General features: G+C 41.4%; 1 protein-coding gene across 1 annotated transcript in view; it reads left to right on the top strand.

Annotated features, from left to right (window-relative positions):
- The first annotated feature begins 135 nt into the window (after positions 1 to 135).
- Positions 136 to 26,544, top strand: part of SLC35F4 (solute carrier family 35 member F4) — a 158,171-nt gene continuing 131,762 nt past the window's right edge. The window contains exon 1 of the mRNA XM_037054389.1: positions 136 to 326. Within this exon, the coding sequence (XP_036910284.1) occupies positions 224 to 326 (103 nt within the window). The 5' untranslated portion in view covers positions 136 to 223. The remainder of the gene's footprint in view (positions 327 to 26,544) is intronic.

Raw genomic sequence — 26,544 nt, 5'->3', positions numbered from 1 at the left:
GCTGACGGAGAGGCCGCCCGAGTGGGGGCCGCTCTGCCACCGCTGCTGCCGCCGCCGCTGTGATGCGGGGCGGGTGCTGCGCTGGGCGGTGGAGTCAGAGCCCGGGCGCGGGAGCACGAGCTGCAGCATCAACACCGGAGGCGGCGGCACCTGCACCAGCTCCCGGGCCCCCGCGCTGCGCTCTCTGCCTGGCCGTGCCTGGGGCTGCCTCCGGGTGCTCTCTATGGATGTCAAGGCGGCCCCCAACGGGGTGGCCACCATCGAGGACCGCATCTTGAGAATCACAGGCTACTATGGCTATTACCCGGGTTACTCCAGCCAGAAAAGTAAGACCCCGTGGGCTTTCCTGCTCGAGGCGCCGGAGAGGGTTGGGATGCGGGAGGGGGCGCCATCCGGACACCTGCAGCCTTGCCTGCGCTGCCAATGCCACCCTCTGGGCCGTGGGGCCACCGGTAAGAAGTGTGTGCGCTGTCCTTGGTGCTGAACCATAGAAGAGAAATGGGGCTCCGTTGGTTTCCTCCTAGGAGTTTGGAAAGAGTCGCAGCCTTCGGGGCAAAGGCGCAGAAGGGACCAGTGAGCGCTCTGGACAGTCGTCGGCCCACTCATCCCCGGTTTATTTATGGCCAGAGGAGGCTAACATGGCTGTTTACTTAGTGGAAAGTCAACCCTTGGGTTGTACTCCCCGAAAGCCCCTACCGCGTGCCAGGTTGCGGGCCGGGCGCTGGGGACGTAGGCTGGATGGGTTCGGGGATGGGGCCAGCCCGGGCAGGCTGTCCAGACCTGGGTTCCGGCGCTCACGGGGTCAGCCTGCTTTCTCCGGGCTGCGGAGACGTTGCCAGCGCGGGAATTACTCTCGTTAAAACGTCTTTGGAAGGTTCTCTATCATGGGCAGAGAGAGAACCTGCTCGGGTCTCCGAGTCCTGAGTCCTTGGAACTTGGAGCCAGACACCCAAACACTCGACGGTGGGGAGGAGGGGTGGTGGTGGAGGCGCGACAAGCCACCAGTCCGCACTGCCTGCCGCACGTCGCGGCTTCTTCTGAGTCCCAGCGGGCTGCTCTGTGCTGGACCATCTTTCTTCTGGCTACGCGAGGTCCTGCGGCGCGGGTGCTTTCACGGTTTCGAGGCGATTTTGAGGGAAGAGCTATGTGGTGCGCTCTACTCTGGTCCCTTTCCCCAACACACAAACCCACTAGCTGTGTTTACTAAGGTTAGTTCTGCCAAGCAACCCAAGTGGAGCTCGTTTTTCTTTCTCTATTGGGGGACTAAGCTGCAGCTTAATTCCCACGCAGGTGGGGTTTCACTTTTTCTATATCAATATATTTCTGTCGCAGTGGATGGAGCTTAATTGATTTACGCTGTTGTTTTTAACCAGAAGGCTAGGAAGGTCCTAGAAGTATTTCTGATTGGCATTTTTCTGTGACATTTTGGGGTTCAACCAACATCACAGTTTCTCTGAAGCACACAACCCCTGACACATGACCAGAAAACACTTTATTTTTCATGTAACTTTCTCCCCCACTACGCTGCATCTCTATTGAATTATAACCCAATCCCTTTCTTCCATGGGTTGTCTTTACACAGATCTTTTCTAGGTTACTATTTCATTTGGCTTCAAGAAAGGCCTCTGAGGTTTGGATGGCTTCTGTCTAGCTGTTTTTAGCCTTAGAGGCTTACATTATTCATTTTCCACACAGAAGTAATTATATAGTGTTAGAATTTTCTGGAAGGAAAATAACATGCTGTGGAATGCAGTTTAAAGTCTTTGTACTCTAGACTCCAAGACTCCTGTTTTTCCTATTGGCAAAGGGTTTCTTTTTTAACCTGAGCAACTTAAGGGAAGGCATTAGCATACCACATGGAGATTCTGTAGGTTTCACCTATGAATATTTTAATTAGGAACCATGGATTTTGGTTGCTTAGAGAGTGTAGCAGCTGTCTACGAAAGTCCAAGACTCGGAGTAGCGTATTGTTATAATTTTTATAACAGTGGAACTCTGGTTAATAAAGAGCAAAACCAAAAAGAATAGCAAAAAAGTGACATTCTAAATAAAGGCAGGTTCATGTTATCTTTTTGTGCTTGCTGAAATAGGTGCACGTTTTTCACTTGCCACACAGTAACAGAACAAAAAGAGGGACACACGTTGGCCAAGACAGTAGCTGAAGCTAAAAGGAGAATATAGATGCATTTGGCGTAGTTATTTGTGACGGGCACTTACTGAACTTCAGGCAACAGAGTTCAAACCGTGAAGGCAGAGAAACTCACAAGGACAGAGAATTATGTGAGTAAATAACTTTCAGGGTTCTTGCGCTTGCAGAGGTAGAGCGAGATTGCCATTCTGCACAGTGAAAGACTAGGAGAGGAGGGAGCTGGAAGAGGGCCAGGCAGCCAGGCACCATGAAATAATCCTGCCCTTAATTCAGGCTCCAGCTAGTAAACAAACACATTGAAACAAACCAGTACAATATGGTCAATTGATTTAGCTGTTATCAGGAGTGAACGACAGCTTGGGGGAAGTCTGTAGGGATATGTTTATTAAAATGCTGTGGTGAGGAGTATATAATATGTAAAGACAAGGCGACTTTCCCATTTTATGACTGTTCGTGTATGAGGCCTCAACGATTGGACGACCTCTTGACATCTATGTTGTTTACTTTTTTAGAGGCAGGTGGGAACTCACCTGAGAATATGCATCAGTGCTCAGCCTTGTGTTAGTGCAGCTAGCTGCCACCCTGGCCAATCAGGAAAACGAGTACCTGTCTAGAACACAGTCTAGTAGTCAGGCTGATATAAAATACATAAATATTTTAGTCTGATACATATATATGGTACAGAGATGATTAGAGCACTGGTCTGGCCTGGAGTTACTCGTGTTCTGCTAGGAGAAATAGATCTAGTCATTCAACAGGTGTAAAGGGACAAAAGTATTTTCTTTTTTAGAGGTTGAGTTCCAGTGGGCGGACACAGACAAATAATAAATTATGTAGATATTTCAAGGTAGTAGCTGCTTAAAAAATTGTAAGAGGGTAAAAAGGATTTAAAAATTCTGAGGGCGGCAGCGATTGTGAGCATTTTAAATAAGGTGGTAAGATAAAGCCTCACTAAGAAGGTCACAATTGAACAAAGACCTGAAGCATGTGAGGGAGTTAGCTGTGTGGGCATTGGGAGGATGACATTTCAGGCAGAGAGAACAGCTAGCGCAAAGTTCCAGGGAAGAGCATACCCGGCGTGCTAGGGAAAACAAGGAGCCTGCATGAATGAAATGGGGTGAACAGTTGGGAGGTGGTTGGAGATGAGGTCACTGTGGATACAGGGGCTCACATGAAGTAGGGTCTTATAGGCCGTTGTAAGTCCTTTTTGCCTTGCACTCCAAAATGGGGAGTCTTTGCAGGGTTTTGACAGAGGAGTGATGTGACTTAATTTACCTTTCAAAAAGATGAGTATACAGTAACTGCTTTACTGGAGTGGGGGTGGAAGCAGAGAGACTAGTTAGTATGTGAGTAAGTAATTACCTGGGTGAAAGATGATGGTGGTTTGAATTGGACAGTAACAAGACACATCACCAAAAGCAGAACCAGAGTAGTAGCAGTAGATGTGATGGAAGGTGGTCAGATTCTGGATGTATTTGAAATTAGAGCCAATAGGGTTTCCAGATGGATTGGATATGGTAGCTGCAAGAAAGAGAGGAGTAAAAAGTGATCCCATCGCCTCTGTTTGGTTCATTTGAACCAAATTTGGTTTCATCCCATCTCCTCCTCAATTTGGTTCATTTGAACCAAATTTGAATTGCCAGTGGCTAAAGTGTGGAAGTCTTCAAGGCAGAGAAGTCTGGGGAGTTGAGGGAGAAGAGTAACATCTTGGAAAGGCTAAATGTAACTGGAGGTGTTGAGTAAGCCTGGAGGTGTCTGACTGGAGATATAAAGTAGGGGTTTTCCAGCATTTGGATCTTACCTAATGCCTGAGACTGATGAGATCTCCAAGGAATGAGTGTGCATAGAGAAGAGGAGCAAGAACTAAACTGTGGGGTACTCAGACATTGAGAGATTGGGGAGAAGAGAGAGAATCATTAAAAGAGACCAAGAAGGAGCTCCCAGAGAGATAAGAAGAAAATCAGGGGCTGTGACACCCTGGAAGCCAATGAAGAGTTTCGGAGGGAAAAGTTTCATTCGCTGCATCCATTGCTGCTGAAAAGTCAAGTAAAATGAAGACTGGTAACTGACCAGGAATTTAGCAATGGGGTGTCACTAGTAACCTTGAAAAGAGCAGGTAAAGCAGCACAAAATGGATTAGAATGTGTTTAGAGAGAACTGGAGGAAGGGATTGGAAATGTGAGCATAGACAGCTCTTCAAGGATTTTTGTGCAAAGGGGAATGCAAGAAATGGGCATAGTAGTATTACGAAAATCTTTTTTAAGATGGGAGAAATAACAGCATGTTTGCATGCACATGATTCAGTAGAAAAAGAAAATTAGTGGTGTTGGAGAGATAGGGTATCAAATTTAGTGCACAGGGAAGGGATATTGCTTTAATTTAGAAAAGAGCATAGATTAATTTAGAAAAGGGCATAGTGTGTGGGTGCAGTTCCTGGGAGAAGGGTGACTGAGATGGTGGGAGTCTGTTGAGGTTTTCTTCTGGTTGCTTTAGTTTTCTTCAAATAGGAAGCAAGGTGATCCACTGAGAGTGAGGATTTGGTAGGAGGTGGTGGAGGTTGGAGGAGGACAAACAGTGTGAATAGTTAAATAGAGAGAATGCACGAACTGGGGAGTAAGCTTGTCTGGTTGCCTTAAAGAGCCCATTTAAGTTTCTGGTGACATATTTGAAGTGAAACCAGACACTTGGTTGTTCTGTTCATTGACATAGTGGGAGCCTGGAGCAAGTGAAAAGAAAGATTTAACAAGAGTTGCAGAATATCCAATGGGTATAATAAAATAATAGGGTGAGGACACACTTGTAAATGTATACAATGAAGATATTATGATAATGATTGGCTGTATAACTTAAAGCTGGTAAGTGGAGAGGAAATCAAGATGGTTGGGGAGAGCGAAAAGTGGTGGGATCAATGGATTGGAAATCTCTATGGGATCAAAGGCTTGTGGAAATTAGCTGAAAGAAAAAGGATGGTGGTCCAAAACATAAGAGTGCTGTATACTATAAGAAGTCATTTCCAAAACTCAAGCCAAAGGATACATTCATTTTGTTTTATTATATCCCATTATTGATACTTCCGGTGAGCCTTCTTTTTGTGTTTGTATAGGAGGTAGTATGTTCATGTGTAGTGAACTAAACCATAGTGGTTTGGACATTGATTCTTGTTTTAAACCTGTCAGCAACTGACCCTGAGACCTGGGACACCTCTCTGTAGACATCAGTTTCCTTGTTTGTAAAAAAAGAAGGTAGAAGTTACTCTCTCAGAAAAAAAACAATAGGTCAGCTTTGACAGCCTTTAAAACTTCTTCCCCTGTGCGGAACAATCTCACAGTGTGTTGCCTCTGCTCACTCCACCTTCTTTCTCAACAGGTAGTGGCCAGTTGCTTCGTTTTGTTCCATGTCAGCCTTTTGTCTTTTCCATACACCATAATGACCAGGTTCTGTGGTTGTTTTCTATTGGTAGTTGCATATTACGGTAAAACATTTTCCCCTTGCACTGGTCCTATCTCCGATCATCCTGTGTCCAAAAAGAGCTCTGCTAAGTTCTAGCTCGTCTGACTTTCTGACTTCCACTGCTGCTATGACTTAGCATTTCCTGAGGTGCCAGCCTCAGCTATCTCTTCTCACTCTTTGCCTGCACGAGCTCGTTCAATTCCATGCCTTTACCATCTTCCACATACCTGTATTTCTAGGTCCACTTTTTCTGAACCCAGACACAAATTTCAAACTTCCTACTAGAAGTTCTACCTGCATGCCCTCCAGGTTCATCACACATAAAACTGAATTTATCATCCTGTCTGTAAATGTTATTGTTATTGTTGTCATTATTATTATTATTATTATTATTTAGCCTCTGATATCTCTATCTAACTAATTGCCCAGAAACCTGGAGTTATCCTCATACTCCGCCCTTTCCCCGTGCCCCATTTTCAGTTAACCATCCTCTCTTTCTCACCCCAGATATGTGCTTCCCATCCCCATTGTGACTGCCTTAGTTCTATCCATCACACCTTTCGCCCGGCCTCAAATCCTTTTAATCCAGTATGCACACCTTAACAACATTTAATTCCCTAGAATGTAAACCTGCTCACCTCATTCCTCTGATCAATTGCCTGAAATAAATCTTCATTTTCTGTGGAATAAAGTCCAAATTCCTAAGCACGCCACCATCTGAGCCCATTGTACATCGTTCTATTTTAGCACACATTTCCCCACTAATCGCCAAAGCAATGAGTGCTTAATGCGGAAAATCTGGAAGGCAGAGAAGCAAAGAGATTAAAACAAAATTACACATAATTTCACCACTCAGAGGTGAGTTCGTGTCAACATTTTGGTTAATATTAGACACACGCAAGTGCTTTTTATTTCATCCTGAACATTTCTCTCATTGGTGTATGTATTTGTAATAACTTAATGTATGCATAGTCTTCCATATATTTAAGCACCTTAATTGACTTGAGTTGTTGGATTTTAAGCCCATTTTTTCTTTTTAATTTCACATCCCACACAGCCTCCTCAAACCCTGGTCATAGTCTCATTAGGCAGCTCACTGTTCTCCTACCATTTTTGTCCCCGTGTTCTTCTGCCGTCAGTGCCTGTTTGCACTATGGCCCCGAATGGCGGCCTCTCCTGTTTCCTTCATCACACTCTGGAAAGCTCCTATTTATCATTAAAGACGGAATTTCAATGCACCCCCTTCAGTAAAGCTTCCTGATTGCTTCAGGCTCTATTAATCCTCCCTCGTGCTTCTGTGATACTGTGCTCTCACCTCTACACCAGCACTGAGGCACTATTTTGGGCTGTTTACACCAGGCTGTCTAACCCGCAGAGCTGGGGAGGGCAAGGAGTTATCTCTATTTGTTTTCCTCTTGTGCAAAGAGACTAGTACGTCCTGAGGGCTCAGTAAAGTTTATTGTGCTAGTGAGTGAGTGATTACAGTTGCCTTTGAAGAAATTAAAGAGTTCATTATTATCATGCAGAAAAAAAGGAGTACACAATGGTAGTGTTGGAGGAAAATATAAAAAATTTGTTAGCTATGAATGAATCAAACTGATGTGCCTATTCAAAGAATGAGAATAAGTCAAAGTGGTATTTTATGATCACTTTACATTTGTGGTTATAACTTCTGCATTTGTGTCTTTCCTGTTTCTGTGCTTATTTCTGTGTTTTCTATACTTGAATGAGAGGAAAAGCAACTTTTAGAAATATAGAATAGTATAAAGTTACTAGAATAGTGAGAAATAAAATGTGCCCCGCCCAAAATAGTCACTATTGGTCCTCATGGTACAATATGAATGTAACCCTTGCTCACTCTAGCTGGAGTAAATTATTTAACTGTCTCTTACTGTTGAAAGGAATACAACAAACATTTCTCCCAGTTCATACTCTGTTTGCTCCCTGATAAGAAGTTTAAAGCTTCTTTTTATACCATAGGTAGTATTTTTTTAAAACAGTTATCATCACCAGTAGTATGTAGTATTGAGGAGTTTTCATAACAAAGTTTTAAACTGTGACATACCAGGGCTACGCTGATCCTGAATATCACTGCACATGCCATCGATGTCGGATAATGTGGCAGTTTCTACAGTGTTCATTTTGATGTGTGTTTTTCATTTGAGATGTAAATGTATATGCAAAGTGGATATCTGTGTTATAAAATACTACTTTGACCACACACTGAAAGGTGGGTGTAACATTAAGTTCTGGTATACTTTCTGTAGAGAGCCTGTATGAGACTTGCATGAGACCATGAGGTCTAGTGCAAAGACCACAAGACCCTGCTCTGCTACTCGTTAGCCTTTCAAATTTGCATAACCTGACCTCTCGGATCAACAGTTTTGTTCCTGGAAAATGGGCATAATAAAAGTTGCTTCACAGGTCATTGGGAGGGTTATGTAAGATATTGTATATAGAATGTCTGGCACAATGCCCAGTTTAATGTATGCAAGCCATTATGATTATGGAGGAAGTCAACAGAATCAATTTAATAATTTCTAAGAGCTTTGCTCACTTTTTTTCATATCCAGTATTGTTCTTTGAATTGTTACTGAAAACTGTGTTACAGCAACATTAAGGGTAATTTGCAAATTATTCAAGGTCACAGTGACTTTATTTTTGGATGTTGCCTTCCACTCCTTTCTCCTTTCTGGCTTGTCTGGTGCTGTAAGGAAAGGAGCAGGCCTACCTGGATTGCCCCTAAGGATAGTTTACGATGGGCTGGAGGCCATCTGTGATGAAGTTGTTTCCACTGGGCTGATACAAAGGAGAGGGGACAAATCTAGGGCCTGTGGACAACAGATGGGTCTGTTTGTGTGGCAATGTAGACACTCAGATGTCAAAACAGAGGGGAGTGCAGGGGTGGGGAATGTGGGGAAGTGGGGGGAGGGAGTGGAAGAGGGGAAGGGTAGGTAGCATGGGACGGGATAGGTAGGGCTAGATAGGATTGGGGGACAAACAGGTGGAAAACAAGGGAAGGATTAAGATTAATTTGGGGTCCTTCTGTTGGAAGGTGTATTGTTTATTTTATATGCAGAGTCTTAAAGGGGAAGTTCCTTTTGGCTATTTATTAACAGAAACATAGCAGGGTAGTTTATGCTCTACTTTAAAAAATACGTTATTGTGTATCATAAACACATTTACATACTTCATCATAGTCTTAAGTATAATAGTTACAATTTTTAAGTTATAAAGTATTTAACTGACAAATACAAAGGCATGTAGATAAAAAGGAAAATGATTTTGCGACCCTAACACAGCTGCTGTAATTTTGGCTATTTTCTTCCAATCTTCCTAAATGCATGCAGGGCTCCGCTTCTTGGTTTATTGACAAATATAAGCCATAGTGTAGTCAGAATTCTGATAGGTATATGATTTTGTACCCTACTTCTTTTCCACTTAATGTTTTAGGGTAAGCATTTTTTATGTTTGCATTTATCTGCTATGAGAGGTTGGGATTAGATTCTCCTTTCAGAGATCTTGGCTTAAAAAAATTGGGCAAGCTGGCTCTCATGTATTTAAGACTAAATAAAATGGAAACACCTGGTGTGTTAGTGAGGGCTTGTTTAGCTTCTAGTCACAGGGTTGCACTCGAACTAGTTAAAGCAAAAATAGAAGCTACTGAAGGGATCCTGAGATCTTCCACTGATGTTAAGGGCAGGGATAAAGATAAAGTAGGCCGGGCTTGTGCAGGTCCTGGGGAGGCTGTGGAGAAGATGGGAAGCCCTCTTTCTTTGCATCTCATCTCTGTTTCTGGCACATGTTCTTCATTCTTTGCCTCTTGCTGCAGGCTGGCTTTCTGTATTTTCTTGTCCAAATGGTTGAAAATAGCCTCCGTCAGCAGTTCCAGTGCTTAAATGTTTTTATTCAAGACAGCAGACAGATTGAGCAAGAGTCTCATACTTCTAAGTCCAGATTCCTGGGGAAAGGGACCTGGCCCACTTAGTGTCAAGTGCAACTCTCTATCTTATTACTGACTTTGGTGGTTTGGGCAGGGTCATGTTACCCAATCATGGCTGCCAGAGGCTCTCTCCAGTAACCCTACTGACTGTGGGGGAAGAGGGATTTTACAGAAGAAAGAAGCAATAGGCAGGACAGGATGGTCAGCTGAATAGCTATTTGGTTCACAGAGTTTTGCATTAAAAGTTTTCCATATCAAATTGTAGGCTTCATTCAAGGTTGATCTTTTCTTCTAGTCCAGATAGCCCTTAGAGTGTATCTAAGTAATATTCAGTGAAGGTATAGACAGTGCATTCCTATAAACAGAAAAATCCAGGTGTCTATTTCAAGTGTGAATCTCTAGGGAGTTCTGTTTAAAAATTACCCAGCCAGTACTATAGACTGCTTACTAAGTGTCATGGAAGTGCTACTGGTTACATCAAGTTTGGAAGAAATATTTCTCTTTCTAGGCCAGATAAGGCAACACACAAATTTCTTCAGACCATTAAGGATAACATTTAATGTTCTATATTTTAACCAGGGATTAAAATTACACTGTCCTGTAGTCTGGGATTTTCTATATTTTGTCCTGGGCTAACAACAGGATGGCACTGGTGAGGTGTCACTAATGGTTTTATGGTTCTGAAAACCAGACAACTAAGGAGTCTTTATCCCTTGAGGAAGCTAGAATTCCTAAGGATCCTTAGGGCCTACAGATTTTTGCTGCTGACACCTTACTAAGCCCCAGGTCATGTGCTTTTGGTGCCTCTTGTTTTTGTTCATTGTCATGTGTAATCATAAGCATTCCAGAGGAAACATGCAGACCCGATGAGCTGGAGCCATTTGCAGTGCCATCTTCCCTGCTGGAGTTACATTGGCGGTTCTAAAGACTCCATTGCATATCGACTTCCAAGGACTTTTTAGAATGAAACATATTAGAAGTTGAGAACTTGTAATTTTTCCTTTTGTTCTAAATCTCTGGAAGCTCACCTCATGAAATTGGTCATGCTTTTCTCACAGATTCTTACCTCACCCTTTTCTCTTTTTTTCTTTCCTTTTTTAAATCTAATGTTTATTGTATTTAAAAAATGTTTACTTTTGATATGATCTTTATTGTATTTTTCCCATATACCATATACCCTTTCCCTCCAGCAATCACCACACTGTTGTCCATTTCCATGAGTCCTTTTTCCTTTTTGCTCAATCCGCCACTCCCTAACCTCCCCCCTCCCCACTGGCTGTCATCTGCTCTCCCAATTTTCTTGTTAGTTCAGTTTCATTAGATTCCACATAGGAGTGAAATCATATGGTATTTGTCTTTCTCTGATTGGCTTATTTCTTCTTTCATTTTAATGGAAACTATAAACACCCAAAGGGGGAGCTTCTTGTCTTGCCCTTTCTAGCCCTTCCCCACATAGCTGCCTTTGTGATCTTTTAAAAGCACTAATTGGATCACGCTACTCCTCTTGGTTAAAGACCTTAGTGACTTCCTGTGTCTTTGCAGCAAACTACAAAAGCTTACGCCCAGCCACAACTCTAACACAGTCAGGTTCTTAGGGGGCACTACTCTCCCATGCCCTCCTACGCTTTGCTCCTACTGGCCTGTTCTCCAGGTACCCTCCTTTTCCTGGGCTGGGAAACAAGCTCCTCCTTCTTCCTGGTGTTACCTGGCTGGTGGCTAGCCATCTCTCAGGTCTCAGATTAAATTCCACTGCTCAGAGAGACTTTTCCAGATTTACACCTCTCTCATCTCATGCACTTTTCCTTGATAGAAGTTACTAAAAACTTCAGCCACAATTCATGTTGCTTCTTGTGACTGTTTAATGTCTTGCCTGCTCATGTACCCAGAAAACAGAACAATGCCTAAACACAACATAAATATTTGTTACATGATTAGGCCTTGTTAGAAATTGAGTAGACTTTTTATTTTTTAGATTTTTATCCTCACTTGAGGGCATTTCTTTTGAAAGATTTTATTTGTATATTTTAGAGAGAGAGGAAGGGAGAGAGAAAGAAAGGTAAGATAAACACTGGATGCACCCCAACTGGGGACTAAACCCACAACCCAGGCATGTGCCCTGACTGGGAACTGAACCAGTAACATTTTGCTTTGTGGGACAACACCCATTCAACTGAGCCACACTTGTCGGGGCAATATATTTTTAAATTGTTTTTAGAGAGAGAAGAAGGGAGAGAGAGAAACATCAGTGCAACAGAGAAGCATCCATTGGTTGCCTCCTATACATGACCATACAGGACATCCTACATGCCTGCACTGGGGATTGAACCCGCAATTCAGGTGTGTGCCCTGACCGGGAATGAACCACAACCTTTCAGTTACAGGACGATGTTACAGCACACTGAGCCACACCGGCCAGTGCAAGTAGACTTTTAAATCAACATTTTTATTTGGAATGTTTTTAGATTTACAAACAAGCTGCAAAGACAGCTAAAATTTCCTGGTGTACACCAAGTGTACCCCTCACCTGGTTTCCATATTGTTATCACTTTACATTACCAACATATATTTGTCAGAATGAAGGAACCAACATTGGCACACTGCCATTAAATTAAAATCAAGGCTTTTTTGGGGATTTTGCTTGTTTTTCCATTAAGGTTCTCTTTCTGTTCCAGGATCCATTCCAGGATTCTGCATTACATTTAGTTGTCATATCTCTTAAACAGACTTTTAATGCATTGAACTTGAAAAGATAATTTGAATTTTATAGGAACTTCCTGGCCAATTTTTTAGGGTTTAAATCATATCATATTTGACAATTTAACTGCTGTTTTCAAGGTGACATTAAATTCATGTCTGAAATGACCTATGACCTAGCATGGTAATTATGTAGTATCTTAGAGGACTGTTCTATAGTATAGAACAATAGTTTTTAGCATTTCTGCTCATTAACATTTCAGGGGATACAGAACTCTTTGAAAATCTGAGTAAAGCTATAAATTACCCCACCCACCAAATAAACATAAATACCAAACATTTTTATGTAGTTAATTTTGTTACACTAGAAATCTATTGCTTCACAGGAAAATGCTATAGAAATGATAATCCCAACAAATTGTACCTGTTTATTTTATCTTATGAGAATAGATGCAAAATTTAACAGCATAAAAATTGAAATAATTCAAATTTGTTAACTGAAATAAACATGAAATTTAGTTTTACTCAAAAGTGAATTTTAGTAAGAAAGTCTTGAAGTTTTGGTTGAATAAGAAGCTGAAATTTTGGAGTGGTTTTAGGCATAGAAATATGCAATTCATTTTTGTCATCCAGTTGACTTCAACTTGATTAAAATTTTAGCACTTTCTAAAAACTCTAACTTACAAGGCTATCAGGTAGCAGATAAAGTTAGTGATCCATAACTTATTTTGTAGGAAGAGGGTGAATTTGTACCAAGAAACACCAAAGTTCCCATAGACTCTTCCAGGTGAATTAATGTCACATCATTTCGTTTGTACCCAAGTCAGTGATGTTGTCTTGGAGGTGAGATCCGCATCATCCATTGTCAGCAGAGAAAGGATGATGAAGTCATGTTTCAATTTTAAGTCTGAGCAGAAGTAACCTTTAAATACATCTTGCAGTGTATCCAGGTACCTCTAGATTGTTTTTCTGCACAGACATTTTATAATATGTTATCATTCTGGATCCTTATTTTCTTGAGAAGCTGTGTTTCAAAAAAAAACTTGTGGTTTTCAGCTGTGTAAAAATAGTGACTTTAAAGTTTACAATGAAAAAATGTATTATTTTATTATCTATAAAGTAAGGAAAGTGAAGAATGAACTTCTCCTTACTGAACTGTTCTAGGGATGTGCTTTTTCCTTCTCTGTTAAAACAGAAAACAAAATTCAACTGAGTGGATTTGAAGATCTAATTGGCTTTATTAAGTGATTGATGATTCAGGCAACATCCCACCTACCAACTAGAAGAGCACTCTAAGGAGTTATACAAAGTGGAAGATTTTTATAGTAGGAAGGGTAGGGCAAGGGAGCTATTAACAAAAGAAAATTAAGCATTATTTTTATGCCAGGATATCTTCTGGAGGGAATAGCAAGGGTTTTTATCATTTAGATTACGTCTTCTTTCTTAGATTACTTTTTCTTCTTCTCTATGAGGGATGGAGAAGGCCCATGTGACAGGCACTTCACTGGCACTTGACCAGAAAATTATAGACTTATTGATTAAGATTACATTTCTGGGAGAGGCTGAAACTGCAATTACATCAGGCATAAATCTAATTTGGGAACTTCTGGTCAGGATGGCAACATGGGCAGACATGGCTCACCTCTTCATACAACCACATAAAAATTACAACTAAGAACAACCATCACTCAGAACCATCAGCAGTCAAGTTGAGTGAAAGTCTGACAACTACAGAATTAAAGAAACCACATGTATCCAGACTGGTAGGAGGGGCACAGACACAGAACAGGCTAGTGGTCCCTCACCCACATGTGGTGGCTAAAAACTAGGAAGGGATGTCTTGGAAGTGAGAATCCCAGCCAATACCAGGCCCCTCAGCCCAGGGTTCTAGTGCCAGGAAGATGAGCCCCCATAATTTCTGGCTGCAAACACCAGTGAGGATTGAGTCAGTGGAAGAAACTGCTAGATCCCCAAGCAGTTCCTTTTAAAGAACCCACATGTGGACTCACCTACTCAGACACACTACCTCTGAGCTCTAGAAGCAGGGTAGCAGCTTGAAAGGCCCCAGTGGTATAACAGGGAAAAACTAAAGTGTCTAGCATCAAGGTGAGCAGAGGCCATTGTCCCTATTCTGAACTCTCCCAACAAAGAGCCGACAGGTTGGTGCCATATTTGAGACTCCATCAACCTGGCTAATACAGTTCAACTCACTTTGTAGAGCCCCAGAGACTCTGACTCACCCAATTTATGGGCCCAACCAAGCTGCTTTTCTATATGAATGGCTGGTCTTGGCTCATGCTTCACAACTTCCTAAATCCTATCAAACAAGAAACAGTCAGCCTCAATAAGCCCTAGGCATGGCACTGGAAGCAGTGAGCTGTAGGCTCAGTTCCAGGACGGTTTTTTTTTCACAGCTTGGTTTTACCTGGGAATCTCCAAGACTAGCACAAATAGCAGCCATCTCAGATTGCTTTATAACTCAGGCAGGGTAGCTCCAGGCAAAACACAAGTCGGGGCTGAACTTGGCCTGCATCACCTAGGAAACCCCAGGGCCAGCACACCTAGTGGACAGCTACAGACCATGTTGGAGCAGCACCACCCTGCCCCTGCACAGCTGATCCTCCATGAAGGGTAGAGGTTGGTGGTCAGTGATCACAGCCAACCTTTGCAAGTGACTGGCCTGGGTACGTCCCTCCCATTGATATGCCAACAGCAACCAAGGCTCAACTACAAGAAAAGGGTGTACTCAGCCCACACAAAGGGCACATCTTGAGTACCCAGTTTGGGTGAAAGGGGAAGCTGTGCTACCAAACCCTACAGGACACCTGCTACATTAGGCCACACTACCAAGACAGGGAGTCTAGCAGCTTTACCTAATACATAGAAACAAATACAGGGAGGTTGCCAAAATGAAGAGACAAAGAAACATGGCCCAAATGAAAGAACAGATCAAAACTCCAGAAAAAGAGCTAGACAAAATGGAAATAAACAATCTATCACATGCAGAGTTAAAAACACTGGCTAAAAGAATGTTCAAGGAACTTAGTGAGGACCTTAACAATGTAAAAATGACCCAGTCAGAAATAAAGGATATACTAATTGAAATAAAGAACAACATACAGGCAAACAACAGAAGAGTGGATGAAGCTGAGAACCAAATCAATGATATGAAGAAAAAAAACAACCAATCAAAATAATGAGAAGAAAAAAGAATCCAAAAACACAAGGATAGTATAAAAAGCCTCTGGAAGAACTTTAAGAGGTCCAACATTTGCATCACACAGGTGCCAGAAGGAGAAGAGAAAGAACAAAAAATGGAAACTCTAATGGAAAACATAATGAAAGAAAACTTTTCTAACTTGGTGAAGGAAATAGACATGCAAGTCTAGGAAACATAGAGTCCCAAACAAGATGGATATAAAGAACCCAGTCCAAGACACATCATAATTAAAATGCAAAAGGTTAAAGATAAAGAGAGAATCTTAGAAACAGCAAGACAATAGAAGTTAGTTACCTACGGGGGAGTTCCCATAAGACTGTCAGCTGATTTCTCAAAAGAAATTTTGCAGGCTAGAAGGGACTGGCAAGAAATATTCAAAGTCATGAAAAGCAAGAACCTACAGCTAAGACTGCTCTGCCCAGCAAAGATATTGTTTAGAATTGAAGGGCAGATAAAGAAGTTCCTAGACAAGATAAAACTAGGAGTTCAACATCATCAAACCATTATTATATGAAATGTTTAAGGGACTTATTTAAGAAAAGGAAGATCAAATATATGAACAATATAATGGCAAAAATACATATCTATCAACAGTTGAATCTAAAAAACAAACTAAGCAAACAAGAACAGAGACAGGCTTATGGGTACAGTGAGCATTTTGGTGGTTGCCAGTTGGGAGAGGGTTATAGGGGAATGGGTGAAGAGGTGAGGATTAAGACATACTAATAGGTAGTTACAGAATAGCCACGGGGATGTGAAGTACAGCATAGAGAATGGAGTAGCCAGAGAATTTATACGCATGACCCATGGACATGAGCAATGATTGGGGGAATTGCCAGAGGGAGTAGGGGTTGCTGGGTGGAGGTGGGGCAAAGGGGGAAAAATCAGGACAACTGTAATAGGATAATCAATAAAATATAATTTAAAAAATCTAAGTTTGGTATGAATGATGCCCTGTTAGCCTGTGATTTTTCCTTGTAACATCTCAAAGGAGATATAATTGTTTTCCCAAATGTCATTCACAGATTTCAAGTCTTGATTTCTGGAAGGATATTAACTTCCAGGTAGTCAAGGAGAACACCACACTCTACTCACTGGCTCCAGTGGAATTGACTCTTAAGGCAATGGAAAAGATTTCTTGTGGGATCACTGACAATATTTTGGGTGCTACTACATGCTGATGTGTAACACAGCAAGTTACACTAAAGCAGCACAACCTACTTTTCCCTCTGGGCACAGTTTGTAAGACATTGCAACCTTTCATGCTTCCTTAAAAAAAGAAAAAGAAAAAAGAAACCTCACCGGATAGGAATTCTCTGTAAATGACACTCCTACAGACATAACAGAAAACCAGGAGTTGGAAGCAGTGTGAGATATACTGTTATCTGCTAATAGAACAAAGCATAGTTGCTGAAATCTCCAGTGTTTGCACCAAAATTACGGCAAATGAGTAAGTTCGGGGAAATGACTTCACTTCATTAAGGAACTGATTCCATTTTTATCTCCCGTTGCAGACCATGACCAAGTTTATCCTTTTCCAAGGCACACTGGTTTCTAAGTTCTCTCCCCGGGATGAATTTGGCTGCAAATAAAGAACACTCAACTTGCATCAGATTAGGCAATGAGGAAATTTGTTCTCTTTCCTAGCAGGCAGTTGAGAGGTGGCGTGAATGACTTAAGTGGCTTATGCTGTGACAAAGTATAAGATTCTAATTTTTCTTTCCTGTTTTTCATCTCTTTGTGTGTTGTACTTTGTATTTTTTTACTTTATTTTCAAACCCTTCTACATTAAGTTTTTTTTTTACTTAAAATTTTATTTAAAGTTGTAGTAGTTCTCTTGTTTTCTTAATATTTCTTTTAAAATTATGACACCTTCTATGTATGACAAGCCTTATTTTTGTTTTATGGATGGAATAGCTTCTTCTGTTCCCTGAGGATATTACTTCAAATGCTTTTTGAAGTTTTCTTTTTTTGAATGGGCTGTTTCTTCTAGGTTACTTTTAGAAATTTTTGAATTATTGTTAGCTAATATTCTCAGATGTTTTGTGATTTTTGTTTATCTGCTTATATTCTAGAGTATAGGACTCTGAAACTATTGGGAAGTGGTGAGAATGGTCGAAGAGGCCAAGAACTATGTAGGCACAACCTACTTTCAAGTGACCCCACTTTCAAGTTAGCCCACTACAGTTTCATGGATGCTAGCCGAAGACATGAGACACCTGGGTCAGATACAAAGAACTTTATTACCCACAGTTAAGCAAGTAACATGAGCCTCATGCTCACAATTGAATCTCTTGTGCCTCAAGTTCCACAGGGACTTCCTCACTATGTAATAGTTTTAACACACAGCTGAGGAATCCTGAGCTTAGGGAATCCCAATTATGTATAATGGCCTATGAGAAAACAACCCAACTTTTGCTCCAGACACTAGCAGAAAAAAATGCCTCTGTTCTAGAGAGGAACATCTCTACCTTCCAAACTGTTTGCTCTATTGGGTCTTAAAAAGGTAGTCCAGAAAAAAGCTCTCAGATCAGGCATGAGATGTTTCAGAAATGGAAAAGAGACAAATCATCTCCCAACAAGGGTTTGTCAAACAACTGGGCTGTTTCCTTGGGAACTTTCAATATCATTTTCTTAATATCTGGTCTTTTTGAATCATAGAAAGCTATTCTAGTCTCCTGACTAGCTGCTAGCATCTGGGGACCAAGCAGGAAAGAAGCCTGGGCATCTCAGGGAGCAGTGTGTACAGATTCACTTAATTCGCCCATGATTTTGGGATGGACAAAGATTCAGCCATGCCCATTATTCCTGTGGACTCTCATTTGGGTCTCTCCAGAGTAAAGCTCTGGCCTTTGCCAGAGTGAAGGGAGGCATTGTCAAATGCTCTACAGAATGAGGGTGGGTATTAAGAAGCTCTTGGTCTTCCCAAAGGGGGCAGTAACATAAAATGGAGTAAAGATAGCCTCTTCAACAAATGGTGTTGGGAGAACTGGACAGCTACATACAAAAAACAAAAAATGAAACTCGAGCACCAACTTACACCATACACCAAAATAAATTCAAGGTGGATAAAAGACTTAAATATAAGCTGGGAAACCATTAAAGCCCTAGAGGAGAGCATTTGCAGGAAAATCTCAGATATTCCATGCAGCAATATTTTTACTGATACATCCCCTAGAGCAAGGGACATAAAGGAAAGACTAAACAAATGGGATCTCATCAAAGTTAAAAGCTTCTGCATGGCTAAGGAAAACAGTATCAAGATAAAAAGAGAAGCAACTGTTTGGGAAGACATATTTGCCAATGATACCTCAGACAAAGGTTTAATCTCCAGAATATACAAAGAACTCACATGACTCCACTCAAAGAAGATGAGCAACCCAATTAAAAAATGGGCAAAGGACTTGAACAGACAATTCTCCAAGGAGGACATACAGAGGATCCAGAGACACATGAAAAGATGCTCAATATCGCTAGGTATCAGAGAGATACAAATTAAAACCACAATGAGATACCACTTTACACCAATTAGAATGGCCATCATAAACAAAGAAACAAACAACAAGTGCTAGAGGTTGTGGGGAAAAGGGGACCCTAGTTCACTGTTGGTGGGATTGCAGACTGCTACAACCACTATGGAAAACAGTATGGCATTTTCTAAGAAAACTAAAAATGAACGTGCCTTTTGACCAAGCAATTCCACTATTAGGAGTATATCCTAAGAACCCTGAAGCACCAATCCAAAAGAACCTATGCACCCTGATGTTCATAGCAGCACAATTTACAATAGCCAAGAGTTGGAAGCAACCTAGATGCCCATCGGTAAATGACTGAATTAAAAAACTGTGGTACATTTACACAATGGAATTCTATGCTGCAGAAAGGAAGAAGGAGCTCCTACCCTTTGCAACATCATGGATGGAACTGGAAAGCATTACACTGAACAAAATAAGCCAGGTGGTGAAAGACAAATGCCATATGATATCACCGTTAACAGGAATCTAAACAACAAAACAAACAAGCAAGCAAAATATGACCAAAGACACTCAAATATGGAACAGGCTGACGGGGACCAGAGGGGAGAGGGGAGAGAATCATAGGGGAAAAGGGGAAGGACTCACATGAACAAATATAAAGGACACATGGACAATAACTAAGGTGGGGGTGGAAATGGGAGGGAGATGGGGAGCACTGGGTGGGGGCAGGGCTGGGAATACAAGAAAGAAAACTGTACTTGAACAAGAATTAAATAAAACAAAATTTTTAAAAAAGAAGCCCTTGGTCTTTCTAAACAGGCTAACCCAAGGCTACTGATTTTAGCCTCTCTGTCCTCCCTCTTTAAGTGCTGCTGGTAACTTTGGCAACTCTGTGTGGTAAATTGGGCTGGTAACCTTGGAGAAAATTGGGCATTTTCTCTACCCTTAGTTTAGGTTTCAGTTTCCTTAGCCTGATATTTGACTACTTTCCCACTTCTAAAATTTTCCTACTTCTCCTGATTCTTGTGGATTTATGCTTTAAAAAATTAACTAATTGTCATTTTAGTGGAATTTCCTGAATGAACAGATAAACATGTGTGTATTCAATCTACCATCTTTACCAGGAAAGATCATTGTACTTTTTGTATTCTTTGAAATCTCTCAACATAAACTGTATCTACAATAAACCAAGACAAACATCTTATTCAAAGTGGCAGAGTACATTATCTTTATTTCCTCCCAGTGGGAAGCTATTTCAGATGTTGTAACATGGAGGCAAATTATATTGTGCATTATCTGTTTCTTGATCTGAATGCCAGTTCACAGATTTGTTTAGTTTATGAAAATATCAAGCAGTGAACTTAAGGTGTGTGCACATTTCTGTAGGCAGGTTATGTTGCAATAAGATCTTTACATTCAAAATTGTACATGATGTGACTATATATCATAGCATTCAGTCAGTTTGCCCTTGATTTTAATAAAGCATTGAGTTGTTAACTTAAAAATATTTTTCAAATTTTCAAAGTAACATCAAATAAATAACTACTTTTTCATGTTCCCAGTTAACTAACCTCTAGGTGTATCCTCTACTCCCTTACCAATATGAGAAAAGTAGTTCTCAAATATTTTGCTGCATATTAGAAACACTTGGGAGTTCTAACAAACACCCCAAAGCCAAGGCTGCATTCCATTCTAATTAAAACAGATGTTCTAGGATTGAGACCCAGGCATCAGTACTTTTTAAAGCTCCCTAGGAGTGTCCAATAAACAGCCAAGACTGTGAGCATGGGTCTAGCTGGGCAATGCTTCTCAAATTATCTCTGGTGAAGGACCAGTTTCTCTTTTAAAAATTTCCACTCATAGATCAAACTCTTGCAAAATCAATAAAAATGGACTGATAGGAAAAATAATCATGCCCCGAGATATCACAGCACTGTCAGCCTGCTTCCTCTTAATTTCTGTAATTATCTTGCCACAGACTGCTAACTGTTCACGGCTGGTACCAGTCTGCAGAGCACACTTTGAATAGCAGACACTGGAATACTCTGTTTCCTAGCACAGCCTGACAAAGGAGTCTCTCTGGAGACTGAGGAGGATTTGGGCTGGGGCTGGCAGTGTGTGATTCCGTCCCTTTCCTACAGTCCCAAAGACACAGTGCATCTACTTCGATGCATTTCTGGGCCCTTAAAGCATGGGATAAAAACCAAAGTTATAATGCGTGGGTTTGCTTGAGATTTTCCAGGTATTGTTTCCCCTCAGCTACATTAATTCAGGAAAAACTCTTGACTACTAAAATCTTAGCATGTATGATTGTAGTGGATCTAATTGGTATGTATAAGTGAATTTCCAAGAAAAAATCCACTAAAGAGTCCCAAGAACAACAACAACAAAAAAAATCACTCTTAGTGATTTTGTGCCTTAGGATAGAATATAATGAAAACTTTCCTGTTACTTGGACTGGAATCTCCAAAGGACAAAAGGAGGTTTACTCAGACGCCTGTTGGGGCTGCGGGTTGTGTTTGAGGGCTGAATGAGAAGCGTGCTGCTGTAATGTGCTGCCCTCAGGCACTTGGCCCACTAGCCTGGCAACAGGGAGATTTCCCCGTGTGGAAGGAATCCTATTAGGTTTATGAAGCATGAAATGGAGATCGAGGGTTGGAATTGATGGGACCTTCATCCTAGAGAGGGGTGCAGAATGACTCAGATGAATTTTCTGATGAAGACTTCTTGTCCCCTTCCTTTGGGAGATTATTGTGACGGTGTTACGATTGAATTCTAGTTGAAGCACATTATCTGATTAAAGATGTCTTTTTAAAAATCTTTTCTTTTTTTAAATTTTAATTGTTGTTTGAGTACAGTTTTCTGCCCTTTACCCCCATCCCAGCCCGTCCCTCCATCTCCCCCCTCCCCCCTTGTTATTGTCAAGTCTTCTCTCAGTACTGGCTCACCTGTTTCAGAGAAGATAAGTGGTTAGTTTCACCCTCAAGCTCTTCTGTGGTATTTAACAAAGCTGTCTTCAACGGCCTTCTTACTCCTCTCGACTCTTGTGACATTCTGATTATAGTCACTCAGAGTGTAGAAGTTTGCAACGCTCCCCTAGGCGGGTGTTAGTTAGGTCCGTCTCCCAGAAAGGAAACAGGGAAACATATTCTGTGACTCTGGACTTGAAGCCTTTCCCAACTCTCAGATCTTCCCATGGTGCAGTTCCTCCACCTCCTCGGGAAGTTGTGGAAGAAGATAAACTTTGGCTTCGTTTTTCAGCAGTGCCTTTAACTTTCGATGAATGCACAGCTCTGAGCAAGGCTTAGCCTCAGGATCATGGCCAGGCTGCTCCTTCTCATCCAAGTCTGAATTTTACCTTGAGTAGACTCTGTGCCTGAAGCCTCTTTTTAAAAAGAACAGATTGAACATAATGGCCTTGAGAATAGGGCTGTCTGTGTGTGCGCGTGTGTGTGTGACAGAGAGAGAGAGAGACTGGAATCTCAACATTTTGGGGGGTAGGAAGGGCAGTGGAGAGACAAAAAGAGCTGCCCTTCCTCTTGAGCCCTACCTGACTCAAAATTTTACCTGGATAAACGAGGGGCTATCTTTCTGTGACACAGAGGAAGACTTGCTTCTAGAAGGGAGTTTTTCCCTGCATCCATAGGTTAAAAAGAAATACGCCTAATAAAGAGACGTAGGGAGAGTAATTTGTCTCTTCCTGCAGTGAATGCAGATGTCTGTAGTTACGAGTCATTTATGCCTGGCATGGTACCTGGTAACAGTGTTTGTGGACTTCTAACCATGTGTCAGTCTTAGCTGCCAATGTTTGCTCTAATATCTAATGATATTTCTCTAATTATAACTGAAATCAAGGACATGTTGATGCTGGTGTTGCTGTTGTCCTTTTCAGAAAAAGATTTCAATATTGCCTCTATGGGGCTTAGAGTCTCACCCTTCATTATTCACATTACTGAAGCTTCCTCAAGACTCAATGCAGATCTCTATCAGTGGCTTTGGAAATGCAAGTGTGGTTATAGTGATGCCTCATTCTTGCTTAGAGTTGAGCAGCATTAGATCACCCCACTGTAGGTAAACCATGCTTGTTTTCTACATTTTTAGATGAATGTCTTAAGATGGACTATTCCAAGTTTCTCAACTGTGGCATTAATAAGATCAGCAGGGTTTAAAAATCAATATTACTTATGCTTAATGGGTAACCATTGACCTTTTAAGATACATTAGTGCTACCTATTTCTATCTTCAGTAAAACTTGAGCATAAAATCCCTGACTACTTGATGGAAACCAAAAACAAAAACTGAACTTAAGAAAAGCCACCAGTGGATTGCAGACTGGTACAACCACTATGGAAAACAGTATGGAACTTTCTAAGAAAACTAAAAATGAACGTGCCTTTTGACCCAGCAATTCCACTATTAGGAGTATATCCTAAGAACCCTGAAACACCAATCCAAAAGAACCTATGCACCCCGATGTTCATAGCAGCACAATTCATGATAGCCAAGAGTTGGAAGCAACCTAGATGCCCATCAGTAAATGACTGGATCAAAAAGCTACGGTATATTTACACAATGGAATTCTATGCTGCAGAAAGGAAGAAGGAGCTCCTACCCTTTGCAACATCATGGATGGAACTGGAAAGCATTACACTGAGCAAAATAAGCCAGGTGGTGAAAGACAAATGCCATATGATATCACCTTTAACAGGAATCTAAACAACAAAACAAACAAGCAAGCAAAATATGACCAATGACACTCAAATATGGAACAGGCTGACAGGGTCCAGAGAGGAGAGGGGAGAGAATCATAGAGGAAAAGGGGAGGGACTCACATGAATAGGTATAAAGGACACATGGACAATAATTAAGGTGGGGGGCGGAAATGGGAGGGAGGTGGGGAACACTGTGGGGGGCAGGGCAGGGAATATAAAACAGAAAACTGCACTTGAATAAGAATTAAATAAAAAAATAAAAAATAAATAAAAAAGAAAAGCCACCAGTGGTTCTAACATCCTGCAGAGCTATTGAAATTGCTTTGGAGTTTTGAGTCTGCTGCAAGGAATATAATAATTCTTTTGAGAATCTGACGAATAAAGACTGAAATTTAGTTTTTAATTTTTTTTTACTATACAATTGAGAGAAATTTTCTAAGCACATGGAGAGAAACCAGGCTTCAAACCCTTTGAAGTCCAGACTTTTTGATCTTTCTCTTGGTTGCTTGGTTTTGAGGAATTGAAGTTGGCTTAGGTGAGATGATTTTTCTTTGTTTCTCATCACATCCAGGAGCCAAAATCTCTCACCTTATTGAGCTGATATAGGGGAAGGTGAGATTTGACTCTGCCCTCAGGACGCTTGACCAAGTAGAAATAACAGACCTCCTTCCCTTGTGCTGAGGACTGAAACTTTTTGACGCAACCCAAATAGCATTACTAGTGGACATCCCATCCACTGGAGGGGTGACTGTGGAATGATAATACTCTGTCCAGGTACTGGCAGGAAACACATGCACACTCATGGATGGGCAGTGTGTTGGGACACCAGAAACACAAGAAGCCGTATAGCTGGTAGAGTGGGCTGTGAGGATACAAGGGAGGGAGAAATTCCTGAAACATGGGGAAAGAGGGACCCCTGTGTGGAGAGGGCTGCCTGACAGAACCTGTTTGGCATGGTGTAGCAGGTTAGAGGTCTAGCAGGTCACCCTGTAACCTGTGGTAACCTCTAAGGAAGGGAGCTGGGGTACAAATATCTTGATATCTTTCTCCTCCTTCGTCCCATCTCCTGCAGGTGGGTGCTCACCATTGACTGAACTACGTGGAAGCCAGGGAACAAGGGGTCTCACAGTGGAGGGCACATGGCTCAGGCTCCGGGGCACAGAGCGAGGTGGAGAGGCAAGTAGAGTGTCTCCAGCACTCCAGCCAGGGACATCTCCTTTGAGCCTGCTCCTTTTAGGTTTAGCTGGCTAGATAGACTCTGCTCTGTTTCAGAATGCCCTTCTAGAGGAGAAATTTAAAATTACTCCATTTAACTGCTGTGAACCTAGATATGGAAGAAATGTGAAAAAAACAAATGTTCTGTGATTTTTAAAAAAATGACAAGCCATCAGCCATGTTAGTTGCTTTTTTTTTAGCTTGGTTAGCATATTTTTCCACCCTTTTCATACTCTCAGAATAAACAGTATATAGCCCAGCCTTTCTGCTATACAGAGGGGGTGAGAGAAATACTACAGGATATAGAATTCCTTTCTGTGGAGAATTTGTTGTAAGCAGAAAATAGATCATTATTACTGACAACATCCGAGAGGAGTACAAAAATAACTTGATATTTCTAATGTCTCTTTATGTAATATTTAAATATCAAGATGCTGAACATTCAGTAGACAAAAATTTCTAGGTAATTATCTGATTTTTTGTTCTAATTTTTTATTCTTTTTGTTTTGGTAGAATCACATCCCAGAATTTCAAAATAACAGGAGCTTTCTCGTGAAATGTGGTTACCACTTTTAAGGCTCCTTTTGCCTCTAGTCCTTATAGTTTTATGATACCCTCATAATCCCCATAGCTGGATTTAACCATTTTACCCTCACCTGTAAATTTCACCATGGTCCCTGGCACCAGTTCTCTGTCTTCAGAAGACTGGGGACTGGATGGCACAGAGAAGCAGTAGGTCAGTGGCTCCCAGGTTCAGTGCCCTGTGAGTATGTTTGTGATCTTGGGCCCATTCCAAGTATGGAGTGTTGCCTGTTTCCTTCTGAGCCAACCACTTCTGCACCCCAGTGTGAGTGAGTGGGTTTGGGTCTCTAAGACCCCATTGCCTCAATCCCTATTTTGGTTTCCTGCCTCAACCTCTAGAGACTGGTGCTTTGCCTAAAACCTCAACCCACGTCTTCTTGTGGCCAACAAGCCCAGGCCCCTTTACCTGGTTCCCACAACGTATTGCCAGATCTTTCAGACTATCAGCTGCTGACTTTCTTGGATCACCTTCCATCACCTAGGGCTCAAACTCCCCTTGATTGAGTTCTCAGCCCTGCATTCTGATGGGCGTCTGGGTATTACCTACACCTGTACGGCTAGTCATTCATGCACTACTGTTAATTGATTGTGTGGTTTCTTATACATTTTTTCAAAACCTAGTTATAAAAACTGTAGAAGAGGTCCAATGGGACAAGGAGCATTTTTCTCTCTCTTGTTTATTAAGGCACCTCCAGTACCTGAAATAACACTTAATTTTTAAAAATTAAACAGATAAAGAACAAATGAAATAGTTGCTTAAATGAGAGAGTCTTGATCTAAAGACATACGTGTTTTTCTAAACATCTTTAGGAGGTCCTTTAGCTACTCAGTGGCACCTGTGGCCCTCAAAGGATTGAAATAATCACAGGCCTAAAATTTTCAGATAAGGAAGGAATGCAAGACGTACTCTTTTGGAAACATTCATTCTTTCAGGGCATTTGGATGTTCTGTTACAGCCTCAGGCCATCTTAAATCCTGTGTATAGGATTTCTCTGTTGAGATTAATGATCAGGTGATCTGACAGTTAACCTCCAGCCCCTAGAGATGAAGGGTGCTTGGGACTTAAACTTTGAGGGCCTAGACACATGGCAATCACAGCATCC

The sequence above is a fragment of the Sturnira hondurensis genome, unplaced genomic scaffold (genome assembly GCF_014824575.4).
Source record: "Sturnira hondurensis isolate 20B ecotype Veracruz unplaced genomic scaffold, ASM1482457v3 Scaffold0008196, whole genome shotgun sequence".
NCBI classification, from domain to species: domain Eukaryota; kingdom Metazoa; phylum Chordata; class Mammalia; order Chiroptera; family Phyllostomidae; genus Sturnira; species Sturnira hondurensis.
This window is presented reverse-complemented; position numbering and strand designations above follow the sequence as displayed.